Genomic DNA, 24,380 nt, shown 5'->3' on the forward strand with positions numbered 1-24,380 from the left:
GGATTTATGAAACCACAGCTGAATGGGAAAAGTTCGAAAGCTCCTGCAAATTGCAGGGCTCCCTTACCAGCCTAGAAACCCAAATTGCAGGCAATGACCTTGTCTGAGGTGTGAAATCCTGGAACAGCACAAAACCAGGGCCATTCCTCTGCAGGCTCGGCCTGGTTCTCCCCAGCTCCATCCTCCTCCTCCTCCTCCTCCTCCTCCTCCTCCTGGGGCAGAGCAGCAGGGCAGGGGCAGGGGCAGGGGGGGAGGTTGGCACCTGCTCAGGGCTCTGCTTGGGGGTCTGGGGGGAGCAGAGGGGTCCTGCCTATCACAGCAGGAATTTGGGGTGGTGGGGAGGAGGCAAAGAGCAGCATTTTGGTGTGAGTGGAATTTTCCAGAAGGGGATAAATTCCAGTTCTGGAGGCACCCAGATCTTTCCCAGAAAAAGGGGGTGTGGGTGGGGGGTGTGACCCAGCCCCATTAATTACTGGATCATCCACACAAGGGTGCTGAACACACCAGCACAGGGAAAATCCCTGCCCTCCTCACTCCCTGCAGGAACCAGGGGGTGATTAATTAATGTAATTATGCAGCTTGCTGGCTGGGGCTGGGCTGTGGGACAATGTTCTGCTGACCAGGGGCTGGATTTGGGATCCCAGTGTCAGTCAGGTGCCTCACAGCTGGAATCTGCATTCCTGGATCCACCTCGGGGGTCACAAAATGAACCACCACCTGTGTGCCTCCTGTTTTTAAGCAAACAAATGCGTGGCAGAGGGCGTGGCTCTGCCTGGAGCCCTGGAAGGGTTTTCGGTTTTCTCACCTGTCAAAGTCAGCTGCAGTGGGGCTGAGGGGATAAAGGGGCTCTGCTGGGAGGCTCTGCAGAGCAGAGATTCCAAGGGTTTGGGGCTCTAGGGATAGTGAGAGGCTGGGGAGCCATGAGCTGGGTCTCCCCAGCCCAGTGATTCGTGTCCCCTCAGGAAAAAGTCTGGGCTTTACTTCCTCTGCTCCTTGGGCCAGGCTTGGGCAGTGCCAGAGCCACACTGGGCCTTCCTCTTGAGGAGGAGGAGGAGGAGGGAAGCAGGAGCCCTGCTGGGTGTGTGCACAGCAGGAGGGGATTCTGCTGTTTGCTTCCCAGGCTTTATCCCAACAGGGATGGGAAAAGCCCCAGCAGGTCCATCCGTGCTTTCAGGCAGATTGTCTGTAGGACAAAGCACTGCTTATTGCACAGGGCTGCTGCAGAGGGTGGGCTTCCCAAAAAAAAAAACAACTTAAATGCAGCCAAATCTGAGCCCTAAACCCGCAGGTTTTAACCCGAACACCTTCTCTTCTTCTCTCCCTTGGTCTCTGAAGCCAGCACTAGCCCTACCTCGGGCCTGGGCACTGCTGCCATCATTGGCATCCTCGTGGTGGTCTTCGTGGCGCTGCTGGTGGCCGTGGATGTCACCTGCTACTTCCTGAACAAGTGTGGGCTGCTCATGTGCATCGCCGTCAACCTGTGCGGCAAATCCGGCCCTGGGGCCAAGGGCAAGGACATGGAGGAGGGCAAGGCGGCCTTCTCGTGAGTACTGCCCCCAAATCCTGCTCCCTGTGTGCCCAGCCCACGGGCCACGAGCTGCCTCGGGGGCTGGGGGGCCCTGGTCGCCCTGGGCAGGGGCTGGGGTGGTGTTGGTGCTGGCAGGAAGGTGTTGGTGGAGTTGTTCTCCTGGTTTGTTGTCTTGTTCCTGTTGGTGGCCATCGGATTGGTGTCCCAGTGCTGGACATCCCAGTGTGCTGGACATCCCAGTGTGCTGAACATCCTGGACATCCCAGTGCTGAACATCTCAGTACTGGACATCCTGATCATCCCAGTGCTGGACACCTCAGTGCTAGGCATCCCAGTCATCCCAGTGCTGAACATCCTGATCATCCCAGTGCTGAACATCCCAGTGCTGGACAAACTGATTATCCCAGTGCTGAACATCCTGGACATCCCAGTACTGGACATCCCAGTCATCCCAGTGCTGAACATCTCAGTACTGGACATCCTGATCATCCCAGTTCTGGACATCCCAGTGCTGGTCATCCTGGTCACCCCAGTGCTGAACACCCCAGTGCTGGACACCTCAGTGCTAGGCATCCCAGTCATCCCAGTGCTGGACAAACTGATTATCCCAGTGCTGGACATCCCAGTCACCCCAGCTCTGGTAGCACCCGGAGCTCTGTGCTGGGCAGTGCTGGAAGCAGGAGTGGCCCCGGGAGCCCTGGCTCCCCCTCAGCCCGTGTGTGTGCTCACTGTGCCCTTTGCAGGCTGTTTTTGCAGGAGCAGCCATCAGTGGCCGTGCCATTCCCTCGTTGCAGGAAGGACGAGTCGAAGGAGCCCATCGTGGAGGTGCGCACCGAGGAGGAGAGGACCCCCAACCACGATGGGGGGAAGCACACGGAGCCCAACGAGACCACCCCGCTGACAGAGCCAGAGTATGTGGCCTTAGGCAGCCCTAGCACAGGGTCACTGCATTGCCCTCAGCTGCCCTAATCCCTCAGCAGCACGAGTTAGGGCAGGAAGAGAGGAAGAAAGGTAAAATCTCCACGTGCCAGTGAGGAAGTGCCTCCTCTCAAGCTGCAGTGGTTGCTGTTTCCAGCACTGGAAGGGAAAGGGGAAGGAAGCAGTGTTTCCTGAAAGGCTCTGCCAGTGTGGAGATCCAGCACTGCCCAGGCTCACTGCAAAGGATCCAGAGCAGAATCAGCCCCAGCTGGCAGCAAGAGTGTCCCAGCAGTGCTGGGTGAGAGCCTGAAGCCGTGGGGAGAGATCCAGGAGCTGGCCCTGGATGTGGAGTCACAGCAAGGCTGAGAGCTGACAGGGGCCTGAGTCTGCAATCATGTGCCTGTGAGAAAAGGAATTGGGGTTTGATGGGGACTGGGACAGGACAAGGTGAGGGGCTGGGGCCGTGTTGTGTTGGTGGCAGGTGGCACAGGGCTGCAGGCTCAGGGAGCTGGCAGAGGCTGCCTGGAGAGGTCAGGACCGAGAGGCTGAGAGCAGAGTGCTAGGCCAGGAGAGAAGAGTCTCTGTGAGCTGACAGGATCCCATTTACCTCAGCCCAAGCACTGCACGTGAACAAGCCATCCCTGCAGGTCACGTCCTCTCGGCTTTTTTTCCTCTTCCTGACGATCCTCAGCCACCCCATCCCTTTGCATGTGTGACCTCTGCCAGTCTCTGCTCCTGAGTCCCTCTCCGTGTCACCTGTGTGTGCTGTCCTCACTCTCCCTCTGTGCCCCCTCTCCCTGCTGTCCTTTGGGGGCTTCATTGTCTCTTTCTCTCTCTCTTTCTCTCTCTCTTTCTCCCTCTCTCTCTCTCTCTCGTCCCCGTGTCCCCCTCGCAGGCACCCCGCCGACACCGCGGCCACCGTGGAGGACATGCTGCCATCTGTCACCACGGGCACCACTAACTCTGACACTATCACTGAAACCTTTGCCACTGCCCAGAACAGCCCCACCAGCGAGACCACCACGCTGACCTCCAGCATTGCCCCTCCGGCCGCGGCCACCGCCGACACCAGCGCCGCGGCCACCGGCCAGGCCACCCCGGCCAAAGGCGCGGCCACCACCTCGGTGTCGTCACCGCCGCCCTCCTCCACCCCCAGAGTGGCCCCTCTGGTTGATCTCAGCGACACCCCCAGCTCTGCTCCGGCCACCAATAATTTATCTTCAAGTGTCCTGCCGGGGCAGGCCGTGCTCAGCCCCAGCGCCGCCGCGGCCGACGCCGCCAAAGCCGGGAGCAAGCCGGCCACCCCCGGCCCCGCCAACCTCACGAGCCCTGCGGCTCCCTCGGAGCCCAAGCAGGAGGTGGCCAAGAGCCCCGAGAAGGAGCCCAGCACGGTGAAGAGCCCAGCAGAGAACCCCAAGAACCCGAGCAACGCGAAGAGCGAGGCTGCCTCGGGCAGCGCCGCCAACCCCTCGCAGAACGAGGACTTAAAAATGGACGAAGGGACCTTCAAGCCACCAGACATTGACCTTGCCAAGGATGTTTTTGCAGCTCTTGGCACTGCTACTCCTCCTGCTGCCAGCGGGGCTGCTGGGCAAGCCCCCGAGGCTGCTGCTGCAGACAGCTCTGCCCCCGCAAAGACCGAGTACGGCCACCTTTACTCTTGTGTTGGTTGTGTGCTGTGTCCCTCGTGCCCTGGTGCTCGTGCTGTGTCCTCTGTTGGGTGTTCTCTTGACTAATGTCACTGTTTCCTGAGCCAACTAACTCCCCTGAGAGCCCACGGGGCTTGGCTTGGAAGGGGCCAAGCAGGAGAGCAGGAGTAGGCTGTGCCAGGGAGGCAGAGGAGAGGAAGCTGGGAATTGATGGGAAATGTGGTGTTCTCCAGGCCTTTGGGCAGCTTTGGCTACCCTGGGCTGTTCCTTTGTAAAGAAGAGCAGGATTAGTCCAGTTTGGTGTAAAGAGTGCTGAGGTCAGTGAGCACAACCCCCAGATGCCATTTCCTGCAGGGCACAGGAGCCTCAGGACAGTGTCAGGGCCAGGCTGGGCAGGGTGACAGCAATGTCCCCAGCTGTCCCCAGGCTGGGGCAGCACCCTGAGCTGGGCAGGAGAGAGCAAACAGCACCTGGGGGCAGGGGGAGGGTCCCAGCTGTGCTGCAGATGTTGGGCTCTGGCAGCCCAGATGTTGGCTGGGCTGGAAGTTGTCACCTCTGAGGGTGGTGGCCTCTTGTGAAAATGTCTGTGACAGAATTCCTGTCCTCTGTGTTCCCCTTTGCTCCAGCAGCCTGGGGGTTTCAGGACTGGCTTCCTGCAGGAACACAAAAAAAAAAATGGGATTGCTGCTAAATTATCAGGGAGTTTGAGTGCTGAAGCCAAATCCTGCAGCTGTGTGAGCTTTCCTTGCTGCTGCCTTTTGCACCCTTGCAGCTGAACCCTGAGCCAAGCCAGGGCAGGAAAAACCAAAAAAAAAAAAAAAAAAAAAAAGTTAATGCAGAATTAAATGAACCAGGGTGGGGGAGCTGAGCTCGGTTTTCCCTATTCCTGCAATCAGGAAATGCAGGTTTTGCTCCCCCAAAGCGATTTATTGCCAGGCAAACACTCTTTCCCCGTGGCTGGCTCGGGCCAGGCTGTGTTTCTGTGTCTCTAAACTCTGTCCCTCTGGTGCTTCTCCCCAGGAAAATGCCAGCAGAGGACAAAGGCGCCGTGCAGGACAGGAAGAGCCCCCCGGCAGAAGTGAAGACGGTGCCCAACGAAGCCACACAAACAAACGAGAACGAGAGCAAAGCATGATCAGCAGCGGCAGAGGGGACGGCAGAAACCTTCACCCGAGCATTGAAATCACAACCCACACACCCATCTCATTCCTCTAGTGTCTGTTGCCTTTTTTTAAAAAAGAAAAACAAACCAACCTACCAGAAAAATGCATAAATGGGGGGAGGGAGGGAATGTCTCTTATTTCCTTTTATTTTCTTTTTTTTTTTTCCTCTTCTTCTCTTTTTGTTGTTTTTTTTTTGTTGTTGTTGTTGTTGTTTTTGTTTTGATTTCTGTTGTTTTTTTTTTGTTTCTTTGAGATTTCTAGAAAGGTTCTATTCGTTGTGCACTTGCTTTTAAAAAGTAAAACATGTTAAAAACAGGGTTAAACCCGTCACCAAATCAGGGCTCAGCTGGCCCTGTGTGTATTCAAACAAGCAAACATTGCAATGCTGGTTGCAATGTGGTTGGGAAGCTCAAAATCAAGTAGTCCTAGACATAAAAAAAACCACAAAAAAAAAAAAAGACAAAAAAAAAAAAAAAGAAAAGAGACCCTGTTGTTTCCTTTGTTAGTATAGCAGAGATAACCACTGTGCTGCTGGGCACGGCTGGTGCTTAAAGAACAAAGTCCACAATTTATTTTTATACTTTTCAGTCGAGTTTGAAATATGTAAAGCCTCATAAATAAGTTATAATTTCTGTTCACCTTGTATCTGGTCAGTATGCAAAGTGTCTCGAGCTCTTTGTGACTGAATCCTGCTCGCCACGTTAGACTTTTATTTGGGGTTTATTATTATCAGTTTTTTAGGAAGAATGCCAAAATTGCAGCTTCGGGGGATGTATTTCAATTTGCAGTATTCAGACTCTACATTTCTTTTTCAATTCTACGTTCAAATTTAAATTTTTTTTAATTTTTTTCTTTTTTTTTTGCCAACTTGGGTTCTTTCCAGTGTTTACAATTGACAGATATTTTTTTAACTTTTGTTGTGTTGAAATGGATGTGTAAAATAGCTGCCTTTTTTCTTTCTTTCTTTTTTTTTTTTTTTTTTTTTTAATTTTTATTTTCATTTTTTTTTCAGTCCATCCAGTCCTGTAGACACTAGGGTAGCAGCATGCTTGCTTTGCAAAGGGAGACATTTTCAACCATGGATGTTTACAGTAGTCGTTTCCCCTTTTCTCTTTTCTTAATTATTGTTATTATTATTATTATTGTTATTATTATTATTATTATTTCTTACTGGAGTAAGAAGAAAAGCGATGCTGGGGTTTGGTTTGGGGTTTTTTTGGGGGGTGGGGGTGTTTAAATCACTCACCACCAGTCAAGGGCTTTGTCCAGCAATCCCCAAATCCTGGGGGAAGGTGAAGGAATTTGGGGTGAGGGAATTGCTGGAGAAAATCCTTCTGTGCTTAAATTTAGTTTGAAGTCCCTTGCTGGACCTGGGCCTGACTGCATAAGAGAAATATCATCTCTGCTTTTTTAGGACATTCTCCCCTTTCCTTCACAGAACCTTCCCAGGGCTCTGAGGAGCTCGAGGGAGGTTGGACAGTTTGGGCTGGTCTGGGCTCAGGTGTGACCAAATGGATCCCTCCTGATCAGGGCAGGAAATTCCAGTTGCAGAAAATCCCAATTGCAGTAAATTCCAATTTCAGCAAATTCCAGTTTCAGCAAATACCAATTTTGCTAAATACCACTTTCAAAAAATAACAGTTTCAATAAATTCCAATTTCAGAAAATACCAGTTGCAGAAAATATCAATTTCAGCAAATTCCACTTTTAGAAAATACCAGTTTTGGTAAATTCCAATTTCAGAAAATACCACTTTCAGTAAACACCAATTTCAGAAAATTCCAATTTCAGAAAAAAACAATTTCAGTAAATCCCAATTTCAGACAAATACCAATTTCAGAAAAAAAACAATTTCAGTAAATACCATGTCCTCTGACCCTATTAAAAAAACCCCAAAAGCAAAGATTTTTTTTATTTTTTTTTTTTTCCCCCAAAGGTGCTGGGCAGATTCCAGACCCTTCCTGCAGGTCCAGCTCCACCAGGAGATCCTTGGGGGTCCCTCCCATGGGACCCTCCTGGTCCAACCCCTGGAATCAGGAGCAGGGGCTGGAATTCCTGCCAGGGACATCCCTGGGCAGGGCTGGGCTGGGGCAGAACCTGGGTCCAATTAAATTCTGGATGGGGGAGCTGAGTAATGGGATTGATGATCAGGAATCATGGAACAACACTGAGATTTGGAATAATGGGATTTATTATTAGGAATCATGGAGCAACACAGATTTGGAATAATGGGTTTTATTATTAGGAATCATGGAGCAACACAGATTTGGAGTAATGGGATTTGTTATCAGGAATCATGGAGCAACACTGAGATTTGGGGGTGAAAAGGAGCTTTGAGCAGAAGGAAGGCAGAAGAGTGTAGGGAGAGACCAGCCCATTGTATAGAGATGTTCCTCCTGTTGGGGTTTTGGGTATTATTTCCTTTTTTTTTTTTTAAATTTTATTTTATTTTCCCTTTTATTTTCTTTGGGGTTTTTTTGTTTTTGTTTTTTTTTTTAAATTCTACTTTAGATCTGCAAGCTTGTGCACTGTGGGTGCGTGACTATTTTAGTGTGAACCGTGTTTTTTGTCATAGTATTGAAATAATAAAAGCTTCAACATAGTTTGGATGTGGAAGGTGTAGCGCTAGTTCAGATTTGAGAAACAAACAAAAATAAACATTCAGGAATTAAAATAATTTAAGAAAAAGAAAGAGAACAACTCTTACAAAGAGCAGAAGCCTTTAAATGAGAAAAGCAACCCGAGGTGACTCTGAAGGATGAGGGGGTGTGGAGGCTGTGTCCATGTATTCCTTGGGAAATGCAGATGTTCCAGTGGCATCACTCCATCTCCAGCTGTGAGAAACAATGGCCTTGTCATTTGCTAACTGTGGGGTTTCTTGCATTTTGTTTTCCTCAGCTCCTGGGGTGCACGGGGAGGGGGATGGAGGTGCAGGCTGAGGCTCCCCTGCCCATCCTGGGCGGATTTGGGGCAGGATTGGGGCCTCGTTCCCAAACCCGGGGGGTTTCACACCTGTCACAGCAGTGCCCCTGAACTCCGGGGACATTGGGCTCTTGGTCCCATTTCTTTTCCCCAAAGAAATGAACCCATCGAACCAACTCAGCTGTGGCTGCAGCAGTGGTGCCTCCACCCCCCTGGGTGAGCACAGTTTGTCCCTTTTTGTGCCCAGTTCTGGCTGTTTGTGTCACCTGTGTGTGCTGTAACCCCAAAGCTGAGCAGCTGGCAGGAAACAACAGCATTCCCAAAAAACCCTGCCCAGGGAGCTCCACCAGCACCTGCCAGCTGGGAGCTGGGGGGGGCTGCCCCACCTGGATTGGTTTTTGTCCCAAAAGGTGACGGGGTCAGAGCCCAGCCCAGCACACAGGGACAGTTTTGGGGGTGGCTTTAAGGTCCTTTCTGTCCCACAGCTCAGGTTTGGGGAGGATGGAGCGAGGCAGGAGGGAACCCTGAGCTCTGTCCAGCGACCCCTCCCAGGGACCCCTCCCCACTGCTGGGGTGGCTTTACAGCAAACATTTAATACTCAATTTCCAAGTGCCCCGTTCCCAGGCAGCTGCAGCCTCACAGCTTCCACCTGTCCCCTGGGAGAGGGACCAGCCTGGGGTTGGTGGCACTGCCGTGGCTGCTCCAGGGTTGGTGACACTGCCGTGGCTCTGTGTGTCCATCCCCGGGGTTGGTGGCCCTGCCGTGGCTCTGTGTGTCCATCCCCAGGGTTGGTGGCCCTGCCATGGCTCTGTGTGTCCATCCCCAGGGTTGGTGGCCCTGCCATGGCTCTGTGTGTCCATCCCCGGGGTTGGTGACACTGCCATGGCTCTGTGTCCATCCCCGGGGTTGGTGGCACTGCCGTGGCTCTGTGTGCCCATCCCCGGGGTTGGTGGCACTGCCGTGGCTCTGTGTGTCCATCCCCGGGGTTGGTGACACTGCCGTGGCTCTGTGTCCATCCCCGGGGTTGGTGACACTGCCATGGCTCTGTGTCCATCCCCGGGGTTGGTGGCCCTGCCATGGCTCTGTGTGCCCATCCCCGGGGTTGGTGGCACTGCCGTGGCTCTGTGTCCATCCCCGGGGTTGGTGACACTGCCATGGCTCTGTGTCCATCCCCGGGGTTGGTGGCCCTGCCATGGCTCTGTGTGCCCATCCCCGGGGTTGGTGGCACTGCCGTGGCTCTGTGTGTCCATCCCCGGGGTTGGTGACACTGCCGTGGCTCTGTGTCCATCCCCGGGGTTGGTGGCACTGCCATGGCTCTGTGTGTCCATCCCCGGGGTTGGTGGCCCTGCCATGGCTCTGTGTGCCCATCCCCGGGGTTGGTGACACTGCCATGGCTCTGTGTCCATCCCCGGGGTTGGTGGCACTGCCGTGGCTCTGTGTGTCCATCCCCGGGGTTGGTGGCCCTGCCGTGGCTCTGTGTGCCCATCCCCGGGGTTGGTGGCCCTGCCGTGGCTCTGTGTGTCCATCCCCGGGGTTGGTGGCCCTGCCGTGGCTCTGTGTGTCCATCCCCGGGGTTGGTGACACTGCCGTGGCTCTGTGTGCCCATCCCCGGGGTTGGTGGCCCTGCCGGGGCTGCCCTGGGCTCGGTGGCCCCGCCGTGCCCGTCCCCAGTGCCACAGGAGCGGGGCCATCTCGTGCTGTGCCATTCGTACAGGTGACAATTGTGCATCCCGCCCGTCGGCTTCCAGAGTGCTTTTCTGTTCACACTTTTCTATGGAGCCTTCAGACCCCACATTTTTCACCACCAGGCTGTTTTGATAGTTGTTCTCAGCCCCTCCATGGCCATCCTTCCCCAGCATTCCCTACTTTTGGGGGCCTTCTATCTTGTTAAAAAAACAAAAAAACAAAAAATCTTTTTACCGAGTGAAACATCGACTCCACCTTTATCCCCATTCTCACTGGTGTAAATACTGATACTAACTGAGGATTTTGACTTTGCATTCTGTCAGAATACTGTGTTCAAATAAAAACGACAAAAAAAAAAAAAAAAAAAAAAAAAAAAAAAAAAAAAAAGTTGATGCCTGCAGTCTGCCCTTCTTTAGCTGCTCTACCTGGTCCTGCTGCCTCATCCCAACTGAGTGGCACTAAAAACCCTTTAAAATTCTTTTCTTTGTCCCTCTATATTTATTTACTTCTTTCCTGGAGATAGCAAACACAAAAATGCAGTTTCACAGCTCCTGTGAAACTTTTTCCCCCCCAGAAAAAGGCACTTTGGTGTTGCCTGGCTGTGGAAAGTGGGGCTGGAGTGTTGGGTTTAAGAGGTGACCTCTGCCCAGCCTGAATTGGGTGCCTGAACTTAATGAGGTTGGAATGTAATTAATTGATTCAATTAATTCATTTTAAAGCCTTGATTTTTTTTTCTCTAAATTCTAGCTAATAATCGACCAAATGCCCAACTTTAATTTTATTTTTTTACTCTGGGGATTTTGGGGACAAATTCTGGTAAAACAGAGTTTATTTTCACACAGGAGTTTCCACTTAGTTGAAAAAGAGCTTTTAAAGTCACACCCCGACCATTTGATGTCAAAAACACCAAGTGCTTTCAAATGAGGCAGCTTCACCTGGCCCGAGTCCCTGGCTGGGGTTGGAGGGGGGTGCTGGGGTTGCCCTGTCTGGGTTCTGAGGTGCCTCAATCCCCCAGTCCCTGTGCATCGTGCCGGCTGCATGGAACCCGAGCCCTGCCTTTGCTGGGTCCCTGCTGCCCCCCTGGGACCTGGAGGAGCTCAGGAATTTCCTCCCCCTTCTCCCAGAGAAGTGAAAAGGGATTTTCCTGCCCCTGGAGCTGGGGCTGTGCTCAGTGACAAAACCACTGACAGATCCTCTATTAGATCTTTATGTGTCTTCAGCCGTTTTCTCAACCCTCAGACCTTTTAATTTCCATTTAATTTTAATTTTTCCCTCGTCTCTCCCTCTGTTAAGGCCATGGCACCCGACTGGCAGTGTCACCTTGGCTGAGTGTGGCTCCTTTTCCCCCAGGCTGAATTTGGGGTAAGTCTGAGTGGGGCAGGGGGGCTGGAGGGAGGTGCAGGAACATTTTTGTGCTGCCTCTTTCTCCCATCTATTCTAGAAATCACAATTACGTGGCCTTTTATCAGTATAGGAATGTCGTGCAGGAGCTTCAGAGCATCATTTTAGGTGATTTTTGAAGTATTCAGAGATGAAATGTGTCTCTTCCCTCTGCTTTATTCCCCAGGTTTTGTGGGATAACAAATAAACCCCAAATTCCTGAGCATCCCACTGCCCCAGGGGGTGTTTTTAATTGGACACTGGGCTGAGAACAGCATCATTAGAGGGGAAAAAAACCCCTTTGGGATGATGGCAGAACTGCTGGCAGTGAGGGGAGGGAAGGGAATTGTTTGGGCTCGGTTCCTGAGGGAGGAAAAGGGAGATCCTGGCTGTTCCTACAGCCAAGGGGGTGGGAGGGATGGAGCTCAGCACCTCCCTGGCACTCAGGATTTCATCCCGCGGGGATGGGGTGGGATGTGGAAGCGGAGGTGTCGGCTCCTCTTAACTTCACCCCCAGCGCCGCAGGGTTGTCCTTGTGCTGCCGGCTTCCCTCTGTGCGGAACGTGCCGGGAAAGGCAATCCCCGAATCCCCCAATCCCCGAATCCCCCAATCCCTGAATCCCCGAATTCCCCAATCCCTGAATCCCCCAATCCCCGAATCCCCGAATCTCCGCGATGCTCTGGCTCCCTGCGGTGGCCGCCCGCTTCCATCGCCGCCGCCTCTCCGAGATGCGCAAAACCTTGCAGGGAGGTCTTAAAAGAAAACCAAAACTCGAATCTGGCATAAAAATCAGGACAAGCAGCGGGAATTTCCGCGTGGGAAGGTTTAAACGTTGGCAGGGACGTTTGGTGTCCCGGGAAGGGCCGGACGCGGCACCCGCAGCGATCCCGGGATTCTGTACCGGGAACCCGCGGGTGACACCTGCCGCTTTCCCGCCAAATCTCCAGTGTCATTTGCATATCCCCGCCCCTTCATTTGCATGGCAACGGCCACCCGCGCGTGCTGCGTCAGGCGCGTCCCCCCGGCAACGGCGGCGCCGCGGGTTCGAGCCCGGCCCCGGCCGCGCCGCTGTCCCCTCGGTGTCCCCACCCTGGCTGTCCCCTCCTCGCTGTCCCCTCTTCGCTGTCCCCTGGCTGTCCCCTGGCTGTCCCCGGCCATGCTGCGCGATGAGGACACAGAGGCGGATTTCCAGCGCTTCCTGCGCCGTGTGGACGATGTCAGTGAGTGCCGGAGGGGACAGAGGGCAAGGCGGGCGGAAAATGGACGGAAAATCGGAAAATCCCCTTTGTGCCCCTCTCCGGCTCGGGTTATTCCGTGTTTCGGTGTGAGCCGGGCCGTGGGGAGGCTCTGAGAGTCTCGTGATTTAATTTGGGATGCTGAGAGCCTCCTGTTTATTTCGGTAATGTCGACAGAAGCTGCAGGTGGCCGCTGAAAGTGACGGGAAATCCACCCTGTGAAAGTTTATTTCTGTTTAAATAAAGTGCCCAAGGCCACGCTGGGCTGGATGGGGTTTGGAGCATCCTGGTCCATGGGAGGCGTCCCTGCCCATGGGGCTGGGTGGGTTTTAAGGTTTTTTTCCAACTCAAACTATTCTGGGATTTTATGGCAAAAGCCATCCTGGTCAGCGGTGCCTTCAAAGCAAACTCCTGGTTGCTTCCGAGTTTGAATATATATATATAATTGAATATATATATATATATCTATTGTATATATGTGTGTGAGTGTATATATATCTGCATGTGTCTATATATATATATTTTTGGGGGGGATTTTCTTTGCCTTTTTAGCCAATTTGCTGCAAGGTCTGAGTTCCCCGGACTCGGCTGTCAGGGAAAAAGCCATTGCTGAGACAGAGAAAAGGCTCCAGGAGCAAGGAGCCAGCAGGGAGGAGGAGGAGGAGAGCAGGACCACGCTGAACAGAACACTCATCAACACTTCTGTAAGGGCTTTTCCCTCTGAAATTAAAGCTGGACTCGGTTCAGCTCTTGCCTCGTTAAAGGCACAAATGGAAACTTTCCAGGAACGTCAGAATTTATCAAATCCTTGCCGTGCTCTGTTGAAATGTCAAACTGATGCTCGTTCTGTGTGTCAGCCTGGATATTTCAGATGCAGCCAGATATTCCCTGGTGCTGTGCACAGCCCAGCCAAGCCTTCCTGTGCTGCCGTGGCTTTTCCCAAAATATTTGTGCTGTGTTTCTGTTTCTGCAGGGCTCGGTGAAGGCAGAGGCAGTGGATGCAGGTAGGACAGTGCTCCTCACGGTCTGTCACAGCTCTAAAACCAGGTTTAGCAGGGATGGAGTTCATGCCAGACCTGATCCCACCCCTGCCACAGTCCAAGCTGACTTTTTTTGGTGTCTTTAACCAAAATTCGGTCAGATCTAGGACCACTCTCAGGGTCTTGCCAGCACGGCTGTGTTTTTCACAGGAGCCTTGTTGTGTTCTGGCTCATCTGAGCACATTTTATTGTGAATTTAAAAGCAAACCTGTTTGTTTGCCCCTGCAGAGGAGCTGCAGCAAGGCAGGTGTGCACATCCTCAGGGGTGGCATCATCCTTGTGTGTGACAGCTTGTCAGCCACCTTCCACTTTGATTGCTCAAATGTCCCTTCAGTATTCGCTTTTATTAAGAAATGACTCAGAAATACCCAAGGAATTGCTGCTCTTTCTCTATTTTAATGAAGTTTGCTTTTTTTTTCCCCCCCTCTCTAAAATGCCACCAACTCTCCTGGCTGGAAGATGGTTTCCTGGCAGCTTTGGAAAAGGATGCCAAGGAACGAGCCCAGCGAAGGAGGAGGAATGAGCAGCTGGCAAACGGTGATGGCTGAAAGCACCGGAGGCTGGTGCCTGCAGAAATGAGTGTCAGGGACCCAGGGGGGCACAGCTGGGCTTGTCTGAGCCCAAAAACGTCCCCAGCACTGGGACAGGGCTTCCACACATCCATCACCTCCTCATGGTGCTGCGGGTTTGGGCTGGGCACGGAGAAAAATCTCGATTTTTCCTTCTGGAAGGGGAATGGTTGCAGTGAAAGCCTGGGGGTCGTGGCTGGGCTGGAATTGTGGTGGCTGTTCCAGCGTGGCCCCCTCTTTGCTCGGTCACATCTGATTGATGCTCTCAATGCTCTGCAGCCCTGAAGGAGCAGGGGAACGAAGCCTTCAGGAGAGGAGACTTTGCCCTGGCCATCCACAGGTACTCCCAGGGGCTGCAGAAGCTGAGGGACAAGCAGGAGCTGTACACAAACAGGGCACAGGTCAGTGGCAGGGAAGGAGCCACTTCTGGCTGCTTTTTGTGTTGCTGTGCCAGGATAAAACCCCAGAATTTTGTTACACCCTCCAGATGTGCTGAACCCCTTCAGAACAAGTGGAGGAAAATCGTTCCCAATTCCCAGTTTTATTTAAATACTCTGATTTTTTAATTTCTTTTTTTAATTAATGCTTTTTCAGGAATCACTTGTATAACTGTAGAGTGAAATATTTGCTTTGCATTCTCTGTTTGCCTCGTACACTCTGTGTGTGTGTGTGTAGAATTCAATTCAATTGATTCTAAATCAGAAAATCCAGGGAGGTGGCAGACAAGTTGAGAATGGAAATTACCCTGCAAAATCAATGGCAGGACAATCAGCAGCCTGGTTTTATTCTTTTTAATTAGCCAGTGTTTGTACAGCAGAAATTGTTTGAAAGATTCTAATTCTTCTGCCTGGATTTTTTTGGGGGGTTTATTTCAGGCCTACCTGAAGCTCCATGAGTATGAGAAAGCCATCAGTGACTGTGAGTGGGCATTAAAGGTACTTCCAGAATTGTCAAGTGGAAAAAAAACCCTCTAAAATCAGAATTATTTACAGAAATCCTTATTTTTGACTCAAACGAGCAGGAAAATAATCACCTTTTGGAAACCCTGCTTTCCACCCTCACCTCAAGCTTGTGTTTCTTGGGGGCAATAATTCAGCATAAAAACTTTAGACACCTCTAAGAAATTGTATAAATTCCCTAATCTTTACTTTGGCCAGCTCTAATTATTAATCAGAACGCTGGAAAAAAAAATATTAAAAGGCAAAAAATTTTCTAAACACGTAATCCATAATAATTTCTTTTTTGAACTTAGTGCAATAAAAACTGCCTTAAAGCCTATTTCCTCATGGGGAAAGCTCACCTGGCACTGCAGCACTTCCCTGAGGTAAGCTGGCTGAATTTTGGGGCTTTGGGACAATGTTTTGTTCAGCTTTGGTGGGTGAGAGGGAGAAAGTTTCATGCCATGCCTCAGTTGCTGTTTTCTCACTGCAACTCTGAATTTTTGCTCCTTTTTACTGGAAAATTTCCTTTTAATTTGAAGCCCAGTAGGGACTGAGAATATTTGAATTTTTTGAGAGTTTTGACATCCGTGTCTCCATAAATTTTACTTTTCATATTTATTAAGGACTGTGGGAAACTTTTGGGGTCTGATGGGGATATCATTGGTATCATTTTCTTGTTTCCAGCTGAAATTGAGAGCCCTTCTCTTCTCCCCTTTAAGTGCAGGCAGTGCTATGAGAAGATGCTGCAGATTGATCCCCAAAAGGAAAACCTGGTTAAAGGTAAAAACACAGATTTTCACACTGATTTTCCCGATGGAGGTGGAACAGAATTTCCCTGCCACGCTTTTGGTTTCCTTGTGACCTCCCAGATTGTGTGAACGAGGCCAACCTGGAGGAGAAGAGGCTGAGAGATGAGGAGAGAGCAGAGAGGGAAGCCCAGGCTGGGAATGTCGCTGCTTCATCCATCCAGGAATTGCTGCAGAGGATCAGCAGCCCTGGCCAGGACATCCTCTACTACACTGGGGGCATCAGGCTGCTGGCAGAAGTCGTGAACAGTTGTGAGTTTTAATTAAAAGTTTTAATTTTGGCAGCTGTAACCCAGGCAGAGGAGGGCAAGGGAGAAGTTTTTAAAGGACCAGAGTAAAAGTTCCTGTGTTTAAAACACAAAACTGGCAATGTTGGATATTTCAGCGTGGCCACGAGGTGTTGACAGCATTTTTTAGGATCAGATTGATGTCGTGGCTGAGCTGCTGAGAGTTCTCAGGGATTTGGGTCTCATTGTTTATAAATGTTTGCAATTCTCTGTTAAAGCCAATTTTGTGTTTCAGCCTTCAATTGTCTTTCACTTCAAGCCAACACCACCACGAATTAAAGCAATTTTCAGTTTCAGAACCACTCCTACTTCGTTCATTCTTGAATTTTCCCCCATTTTCAGTGATGTTTTTCCCCGGAGCTGCTGCTGCAGTGACCTTTTCTTTTAGCACTGTGCAGGAAGAGCAGGAGCCTGCCTGGCTGTCACTCACCTGAGCCGTTTGTCTCTTCCAGGCACTGAGCAAACATTCTTTAGGACAAACAATGGCTTCAGTATCCTCAGGAACGAGACACTCAGAGGGTAAGAGCTCTCCAGAGGGGGATTCCAGCCTGGGGAAATGGCAATATTGTTTGCAAGAAACAGAATCACCTCTTGAAATGCAGATGAACTGATCAGAGGAGGATGTAAGCCCGGATTTCAGTGAATGGAGGGACCTGTACCTGACTCTGACACAAACAGTGCTCCCTTAGATGCAGGGAGGAGAATTCATGGATTGCTCTTTGTGTCTGGCCAGTTATCCTATCCCTGTGGTGAGAGCAGCTCTGCAGAAAAAATCCGAATATGAAAGAAGCTCTGAAGGCTGTGGCTGCAGCCCCTGGTGCTGTGACTGGGCACACTTTGGGTTTGGGTGCTCAGCTCTGCCCTGCAGCACTGAAACCTTTTAGGCTTCATCCAGATTTTGGGTGGTGGCTGCAAACAGACCTGAGGGATGGAGCACACACAGATTTTCATTCCCTGGGTGTTTCCTGCTGGTTGGGTCCATCCTTTGCTCTGCTCACAAGCTGATTTTTCTCCTTCAGGGCCTTGTGTGCAGAGAGCAAAAGCCCTGCAGAGGTGGAGCTGTGTGTTTCCCTTCTCCTGCTGTGGCAAGCTGCCTGTGCTGGGAATGGTAAAGCCCTGGAATCCTCACTCAGCCCTGCCCTGCGTGATTGATGTGGCCCTGCCACAGCACCTGGCTGCTTGTCACCCCAGTTTTGCAGGTCACAGGAGGGGCTGCATGCAGGATGAAATTTCCACTCTCCGAGCGTTTCAAATCCACCCAAGGGGTGGGAAGTAAATTCCCTGTGGTTATTGCTGCTCTTAAGATAATAAAGCTTGGCACAATTTTCTCTGTTTCAAGCAGAAAACAGGATTTTATAGAAGAGAAGGCTGAATTATTTTAGAGTTAACAACCAGTAGTGCTTGGGCAGGTACCTGCCTCTGCTTTTAGGGAATACCCAGGTGGGTGAGCAGCGGGCTGGGTTGGGTGCTAAAGTGGAAATGCAGAATATTGCTGTCTGTGTTCACTTGTGGGGTTCAGCTGATGCCAAATAAAATATCCATGCTGAAAATAAATTCAATAAAATGAGGATGCCAGCGAGTGACACTGCTGTGAGATTTTTCTCTCTCTCTCTGCAGAAGAAAATCAGCGTCTGCTGCTGGCCCAGCCCGGAGTGAGTGCCCAGCTGGCAGAGCTGCTCTGCTCTGGCACACCCCACATCCAGAGGGAGACCTTGGCACTGATTTCTCTCTACTCAGAGCACGAGAGTGGCCGGAGGCTGCTGCTCAGGCAGGACCTGAGCAGGTGAGCAACCCCAGGAGAACGTCCTGGAAGGCTGAGCTCAGTGCTCAGAGCTGCCCCAGCTCCAGGGGAACCTCCTGGAGGGGACACAGTGACACTGACAGTGACCTGGGGCCACGCCTGGCCTGGCACAAGTCACAGCTGGATGTGCTGTGATGTCTGAAACAAAGCAGTTGCTGTGATTTTGAACCAGTGTTGCACTCAGGCAGAGCTCACCCTGGTGCCTCTGAAATCTCCTGGGTTCCAGCTGAGAGTCTCTCCTCATGGAAAAATTGGGATTTGTGGTTATTTAGTGTTGCCACGGCTCACTGAGTGGGGAAAGAATCACCATTCCATTGCCTTTGTCTCATTTTCCTGCTGCTTCTTCCCAGAGTTATGCTGAGAAACATCCATGGACTGGTTTGGAGCAATCCTGGGTGGTCAGCAGAGATTGTTCATTTTTCCTGGGGAGGAAAGGTTCAAGGAATGAGCCACATCTCAGAGGGTGCTTTAAAAAGGCAGATTTAACTGTGCCTTGAAATACCAACAACCTACAAACCAGAATTTTGATCTTTAATGATTAAACCAAAGCTGACACCAATTTTTGTTTTGTTTTTTATTATTTTAACACCAGATGGCTGCAGATTTTGATGGCATTTGTCAAGAGCACTGATGCAAGGGCTGACAGTGCCATGAACATCCTGTCTGACTTAATTGGGGAGAAAAGGTAATTTAAATTCCTCATTCATTTCTCTCAGTTGTGCTTTGAGTACAAAACGAGCCAGGGCCAGGCTGTTGGGCACCTTTGCTGTGAGGGGGCTTTTAGCTCTGGTTTCTGACTCAGACTTTGGGTTTTTATCCCCCAACAGGTTCCAAACCCAGTGTGGGGCAATGCTGTCCACAGATGTTTTACCTTTATTCAGCCAGTTGCTGGTAGGGAAGATCTGATTTTGTATTTCCAGTTTATTTTTTGTAACATGTCCTGAGTCTGCTCTATGGTTGTAAGAGACTGACTTTTGTCAGGAAAATGTTCTTTTGCTCCAATATTTTGTCCTACAAATCCCTAGTTTAATATTCAGTCCAAACTCCAGCCTTGGCTGCAGATTCCCCCTGATAATTTCACCTTCAGCTTTGGGTTTTGCTCTTCTTGATGTGACTTTAATCCCCTGTTCTGTCTTGGATGGTGATTTTTGCCTTCTAATCTGAGGGATCAGGGTGAGGAGATGACATTGGGACAAAATTTGGTTTCCTTTATTCCAACAGCAGATTTAAAAAGTGTTGGTTTAAACAGCAACTTTAAAACCTGTCCCGAGCGAGGGGGAAGATTGGTTCTGCTGCAGAGCTGGGCAGTAAAATCCTCCCATTTCCCCAAACGAGCAGCCAGACAACGATTGCAGAACTTCCCCGTTGTTTGTGGCTCTTCTCTGTGAACATTCCCTGCTGGAATTCCAGCTGCAGCAGCTGTTCCGTGCCCGGAGGGAGGGAGGGAGGGAGGGAGTGACTGCAGGAAATGTTCACACTTTTCCCAAAGCTCCTAAAGCCCAAAACCCGCAGTGGAAAAGAGGGAAAGGAGCCTTGGGCAGAGGGGGGCACACACGGGGGCTTTGCTGTTGGTTTGGTGTTCACTCTGCCTCGCTGTGTTGCCAGGTGTGTGCCGGGCAGGTGAACCAGGCAGCCCTGGCCCGTGCTGTGGCTGTGCTGGGCAGCCTGTGTGCAGATGTGGGGCTGAGGGCACAGCTGGCTCGGAGCAGGGAGTGCTGGCAGGCCTGCCTGCAGCTGCTGGTAAAGGAGCCCCCAATTCCCAGCCCCTCTCCCCCAATTTTATCTGCTCCCCCCGCAGCCCTTCCATTCCATTTGGGGTTCTGGGGGCAGCCCACCCTCACCTGTGTCCCTTAAAAGTGGCCCCTTCCAGGTGAGGCTGTGCTGTGCCCCAAAATCTGCAGGTTCAGGGGGTGGGGAGGGATCTTTGTAACACCTCCAACACCCCAAATTTGGGGTGTGCAGCCCTGGGTGCCAGACACGTTTGGATTTGTGTCCCAAAGGGGCCTGTCCTCAGCTCTGCTTCCCCCAGAACTTCTCCTCCCCCCTGGAAGAAGGGAAAGTTCTTCTTCCTGCCCCAGTTGTTCTTGCTGTGCTGGCCCTGGGAGCTGATTTGCCTGCCCTGCTGTCACACAGGAGGGGTGCCCTGATGCCAGCAGCCCTGGCTACCAGCACTGTGTGTTTGCAGTGCTGGGGCTGATGATGAACCTGCTGCTCGAATCCAATGGCACCATCCAGGTAGGAAACGTCTGGGAATTTAAAAAAAAAAAAAATTAATTACGGTGTTGCAGGTTATTTTTAAGGCTAGTTGACAATTTAAGTAGGCTGAAAAGTAAAAAAAAAAAAAAAAACCAAAAAACAAAAAACCACCACTTTCAATATATAAACAGCTATGAGGAAAGAACAGTGCAAAGTGTATAAATTATCTTTCCATAGTGGTATAAATGTTTTATTTGGAATCACTCTCCAATTGTGCCGTGTTCTGAGATCCTGGTTACATTCTGAAATTACCCAAAACTCAGGATTCCAGCAGCAAGGCAGAATTCCCTAATTCCCCCAGGGTGCTGGAGGGCTGGTAACTCACTGGGGTCCCTGATCTCCAGGGCATTCCTTTGGCCTTGAGCTCAGTTCTGCCCCAGCTGCAGCTGAGTTTCCCCTCTTTGTTTTTTCCCCCCCTCTCTGTTTTCCCTCCTTTATTTTTCCATGTTTTCCCCGTGTTTTCCAGGACTTTGCTGTGCCCATCAGTGGCAGGTGCCTGGCTCTGCTCAGCCATCAGGATGGAAAGATTGTCACAGTAAGTCACCAACAAAAGCTGGGCTTGGCTCTCCTGAGCTCTTCAGAGCAAACTCCTGCCTTGTGCAGGAGGCTTTGAAGCCTAAAACATTCCTAATAGCAATAAAGAAATAATAGACCACTTCTATATTTATTTTTATATCGTTTGATGCAAGAGGTTTTCAAGGTTCTCTTGAAATCTGCTTAATGGAAGCTCTTACAAACCACTTCAATATGAAACCCTTTAAAAATCAGTGGAGAAGCAAAGGAGCAAGAGCAGTCTGGGTGTCCAGGAGCTGTTTGCAGTTCTTGTGTGGGAATTACAACTCCTGGGCATGGGCTGGGGCTGCAGGGAGAGCAGCTCCTCCAGGCAGGGGCACACGGGGGCTCTCAGGAACTCCTCTGAGCTCTTCTTCCTCTCTCAGTGCCAGCACTGCTGGGCTGCTCTCTACCAGGAATTTGTATTTTTATTTTATTTTATTTTTTTTAATGAATGAACACCCAGGGAGTTGTGCTGGTCCCGGTTTGGGTTCATCTCTCCCTGTGCTCAGTTTCCAAGAAAGAGAAAAAGCCACATCCTAAAGATGTTCTTTGTTAGGTTCTTTAATTCTGAGATTTCCTTAATTTCTGTGAATTTCTCCTTTTAGCACTTTAATTACTTCAGTCTTACTGTGCAGGAAACAGAATAATGAAGCTGCCTGCACCAATAAACATTTGTTTTTTGCTTCTCTGTCCTTTTTTCCCTCAGAGAGCTGTTGGAGTGCTGAGCCGTGTCCTGCCAGCCTCTCCCTCTGCAGTGGAGGAAGTGGTGAAAGGAGGAGTGGTGAAGAAAATGCTCAAATTCTTGAAAGTAAATCCAAATTTCTTTATTTCTGCCTGCATTGTCCAAATCTAGACACTCTGTGTGTTCCCCCTCCTTTCCCTGGAGGATGTGTCTGCATCCTTGTCCATTGTAACTGCACTCCCAAGCTTCATTTTAAGCCTTTTAATTTTTTTTTAATTCTTATTCTAATTTTTTTGCTGTATATCTGTGTCCAGCAGGTATGGATTATGTTGGTCTAGAAAAAAAAAAATCTGTGGCACTGGGCTCTTGTCAAGGGGAGTTGATTTGAAAAGGATTGGGCTGCAGAAATCCAGGGAATTCTGTGTGTTCATTACTGGCAGGAATTAAATGAGTTTGCTGTGATTCTCAGCCCGTGTTCACCCTGAGATAAATGCCCTTTGATAAAGGTTTTCATTTGATATTTGGGCTCAGGCCTGAGGAACACCTGAGTGTCCCCCTGGTACCCAGAATATTCTGGATGAGCTGTGTTTGTTCCCTCTGCTTTAATCCCCTAGGTTGGGGGACAGCTCACATGCAGATATGCCATAAAAACCCTTTCCATCTGCACCAAGAGCAGCAGGAGAGCTCAGGAAGAGCTGCTGAAGTGGGATAAAAGTAAGTGAAACTTGCATTTCCAGGGGCTGGGGTTGTTCCTCCATGGGGATAATATTGGCCTGGCACTAAAAGCAGCTGGAGCTGGAGGCAGAGGAATGGTCCCAGAGCAGTTTTTGGGTATTTCTGGTCTGTTTGCTCTGCTCTGTGCTGCAGCCCTGCTTGGATTGCTCTAAAAGCCAGCCCAGATCAAAGCTAATGGAACTAAACAGAGAATACAGAGATTTTATTGAAATGGCTGAACCTGTCCACAAGCTGTCAGTGCCTGCAGTTCAGCTGCACCCCAAGGATTTCCTCTCTTGAAAAACCTCTCAGAACTTCACCTCCCTCCTGTGCAGCCCAGATCCCTCTCACTGTCAGCTGCAGACAGAGCTCTCACTGCCCCACATCAGCAGATCACTTCACCCTCGTTCTCTGCACCAAAACTCTGGGTGTTCACCTGTGAGAAGTCACTGATTCTTATTTTGTCAGCTCTGCTTGCCAGGGGAAACCTCACGGGTTTTGGCCGTGTTTTATCCAGGCAGTGTTCAGTGATCTCTAAATGTTGAGGATTCTGGGGCCTGAGATGTTTCTGCTGCTTTCAGGTGTCAGAGCCAAAACTCTGCCGTCCTTAGGGGCAGCTCCCACATGAGCTGAGCAGCTTTGGAAGCTCTGGATGGACAAAAAGAGTTTTTTTTTTTTTTAATGTTCCTTTTCCCAGCTGTTCTTTCCACAGCAGCATTTCTGGTTTAACGTGGCACACGCAGCTCTCTGTGACAGAGACACCTGGGCAAGTGGAGCTGAGGCAACCTCCTGGATGCTGAAATGGCCATGAAATTCCCATTAAATTCCCTTGTTCCCCCAAGGTTTTTTTTGGTGAAAACAGCACCAAACTCCGAGCTGGAGCAACTCTGAGCGTGCCTAACAGAGATTTTTTAATTTTTTTGTCCCCACCCTTTCCTGCCAGGGTTGCAGGTGCTGCTGCAGCTGCTGGAGGCAGGGGATGAGCTGGTGGTGGGGAATGCAGCTCTGTGCCTCAGCCAGTGCCTGCAGCTGCCCGGGGCAGCCTCAGCCCTGCTGGGCTCCAGCGTGGTGCAGCTGCTGCTCGGGCACGCTGGGGGAGACGCTCACACAACCTCAGTGCAGCTCAACTCGGCCATTGCCCTGGGCAGGCTCTGCGTGGCCGAGCCGAGGTAAGCCCCAAAACCCTCAAAACTCCCTCTTTAGATTCCTCTTTTTTTGTTACAAGGTGGTAATCCCTGAAAAAAACCAGCTGGTGTAAGTCAAATCTGGGATTATTCGGTTAATTTGTAGAAATGCTCCATGAATTCTGTTTCCTTCTTCCAGCCAGAATTCCCTCTGTCCCCAGGTGCTGCTTTAGGGCTCCTGGGGTGTCAATTCTGTCCCCACATCTTTCAAGGAGTTCATTGACCTGTGCTGGAAGAGCAGAAGTGATGTTGGAAATCTGTAGATCCCAAATGAGCAGTGGGGAGAAATGATTTGTCTAAAACAGCAGAGATAGAAAGGAAACTCTTTATTTCCTTAGTTTTGTTAATCTGAAATGCCACCTATTTGAAGAACATTATTTCTTATGTGCCTTTCACATAATAATAATAATCTAGAATCTCTGTATGAAGAGTATCTGTATTAACTCTGTGTTATTATCTAGAAATATATTAAGAGGAATTTATTGGATGCAGCATTAGACACCCCTGAAAGTTTGGGCAGAGCAGTGAAAGCTTAAAACTTGAATTTTTAGTCGCCACCTGATGCCCCTGTTGTCTCTCCAGGCACATTCAGCAGCTGAGGAAGCTCAATGGCTTGGCCATCCTGAACTCCTCCATGAAATACGTGCAGAGCAGCTGAACTCTCCAGAAACTTCCACAAGTGCCCTTCACCTCAATTGCTGTTGAGTTTTCTTTGCTTTAATAAAATTAATTCAAAGCACATCAACTTTTCAGTGGCTTTTTGGAGTGGTTTTGGTCCCCCACAGAAGCCAGTGAAACAATATCAGGAGGAAAAAATTAATTTATTTTCAGCTACCAACCAAAATCCCACCTTGCATTAGGCTGTCTTTGCTTTAGTAATGAGCATAAATTTGATAAATGGCCATAAATGCAGCTTTGCTTTATTTTTCTTGGTTTTGAACACAGGAAACTGAGGAATTTATTATATTTCTATGAAGAATAAGCACAGGCCAGCCCAGTTTGACTCTAAAATGTTTCTTCAGCTCCTCTCCTTGACACCTGGGTGTCAGTTCTGTGGGGAAC

The 24,380-nt window shown here is 50.3% G+C and overlaps 2 protein-coding genes across 10 annotated transcripts in view; both read left to right on the forward strand.

Annotated features, from left to right (window-relative positions):
• The window catches only part of NCAM1 (neural cell adhesion molecule 1), an 85,398-nt gene extending 77,448 nt beyond the window's left edge, over positions 1-7,950 (forward strand). For 4 of the 7 annotated variants that reach the window (XM_088177834.1, XM_088177835.1, XM_088177837.1 and 1 more), the window contains 4 exons: positions 1,336-1,543; positions 2,323-2,439; positions 3,342-4,088; positions 5,116-7,950. In XM_088177834.1, coding sequence (XP_088033960.1) covers positions 1,336-1,543; positions 2,323-2,439; positions 3,342-4,088; positions 5,116-5,230 — 1,187 coding nt within the window. In that variant the 3' untranslated portion in view covers positions 5,231-7,950. The remainder of the gene's footprint in view (positions 1-1,335; positions 1,544-2,322; positions 2,440-3,341; positions 4,089-5,115) is intronic. The other 3 variants (XM_088177838.1, XM_088177839.1, XM_088177840.1) reach the window with 1 other exon arrangement.
• Positions 7,951-12,332: 4,382 nt separating this feature from the next.
• Positions 12,333-24,059, forward strand: TTC12 (tetratricopeptide repeat domain 12). Of its 3 annotated transcripts, XM_088177844.1 has the most exons (22): positions 12,333-12,351; positions 12,388-12,468; positions 13,036-13,187; positions 13,457-13,487; positions 13,983-14,060; positions 14,372-14,493; positions 14,968-15,027; positions 15,345-15,416; positions 15,753-15,813; positions 15,903-16,091; positions 16,579-16,645; positions 17,146-17,234; positions 17,744-17,909; positions 18,520-18,612; positions 18,755-18,818; positions 19,533-19,667; positions 20,061-20,162; positions 20,650-20,718; positions 21,445-21,546; positions 22,035-22,134; positions 23,078-23,303; positions 23,901-24,059. In XM_088177844.1, the coding sequence occupies exons 2-22, from the start codon at positions 12,405-12,407 to the stop codon at positions 23,974-23,976; spliced, it is 2,118 nt and encodes a 705-aa protein (XP_088033970.1). In that variant the 5' UTR covers positions 12,333-12,351; positions 12,388-12,404; the 3' UTR covers positions 23,977-24,059. The 3 variants fall into 3 exon arrangements, with proteins under 3 accessions (XP_088033970.1, XP_088033973.1, XP_088033972.1); XM_088177847.1 differs by lacking the exons at positions 19,533-19,667; positions 20,061-20,162; XM_088177846.1 differs by lacking the exons at positions 12,333-12,351; positions 19,533-19,667.
• Positions 24,060-24,380: the final 321 nt, after the last annotated feature.

The sequence above is a fragment of the Sturnus vulgaris genome, chromosome 23 (genome assembly GCF_052056855.1).
Source record: "Sturnus vulgaris isolate bStuVul1 chromosome 23, bStuVul1.hap1, whole genome shotgun sequence".
Taxonomy (NCBI): domain Eukaryota; kingdom Metazoa; phylum Chordata; class Aves; order Passeriformes; family Sturnidae; genus Sturnus; species Sturnus vulgaris.

Excerpts from the sequence above, each read along its gene's own strand:
- TTC12 (XM_088177844.1), top strand. The coding sequence starts at position 12,405 with ATGCTGCGCGATGAGGACACAGAGGCGGATTTCCAGCGCTTCCTGCGC. Across the intron at positions 20,719-21,444 it reads AGGATGGAAAGATTGTCACA|AGAGCTGTTGGAGTGCTGAG; the intron begins GTAAGTCACCAA and ends TTTTTCCCTCAG. Across the intron at positions 22,135-23,077 it reads GCTGCTGAAGTGGGATAAAA|GGTTGCAGGTGCTGCTGCAG; the intron begins GTAAGTGAAACT and ends CTTTCCTGCCAG.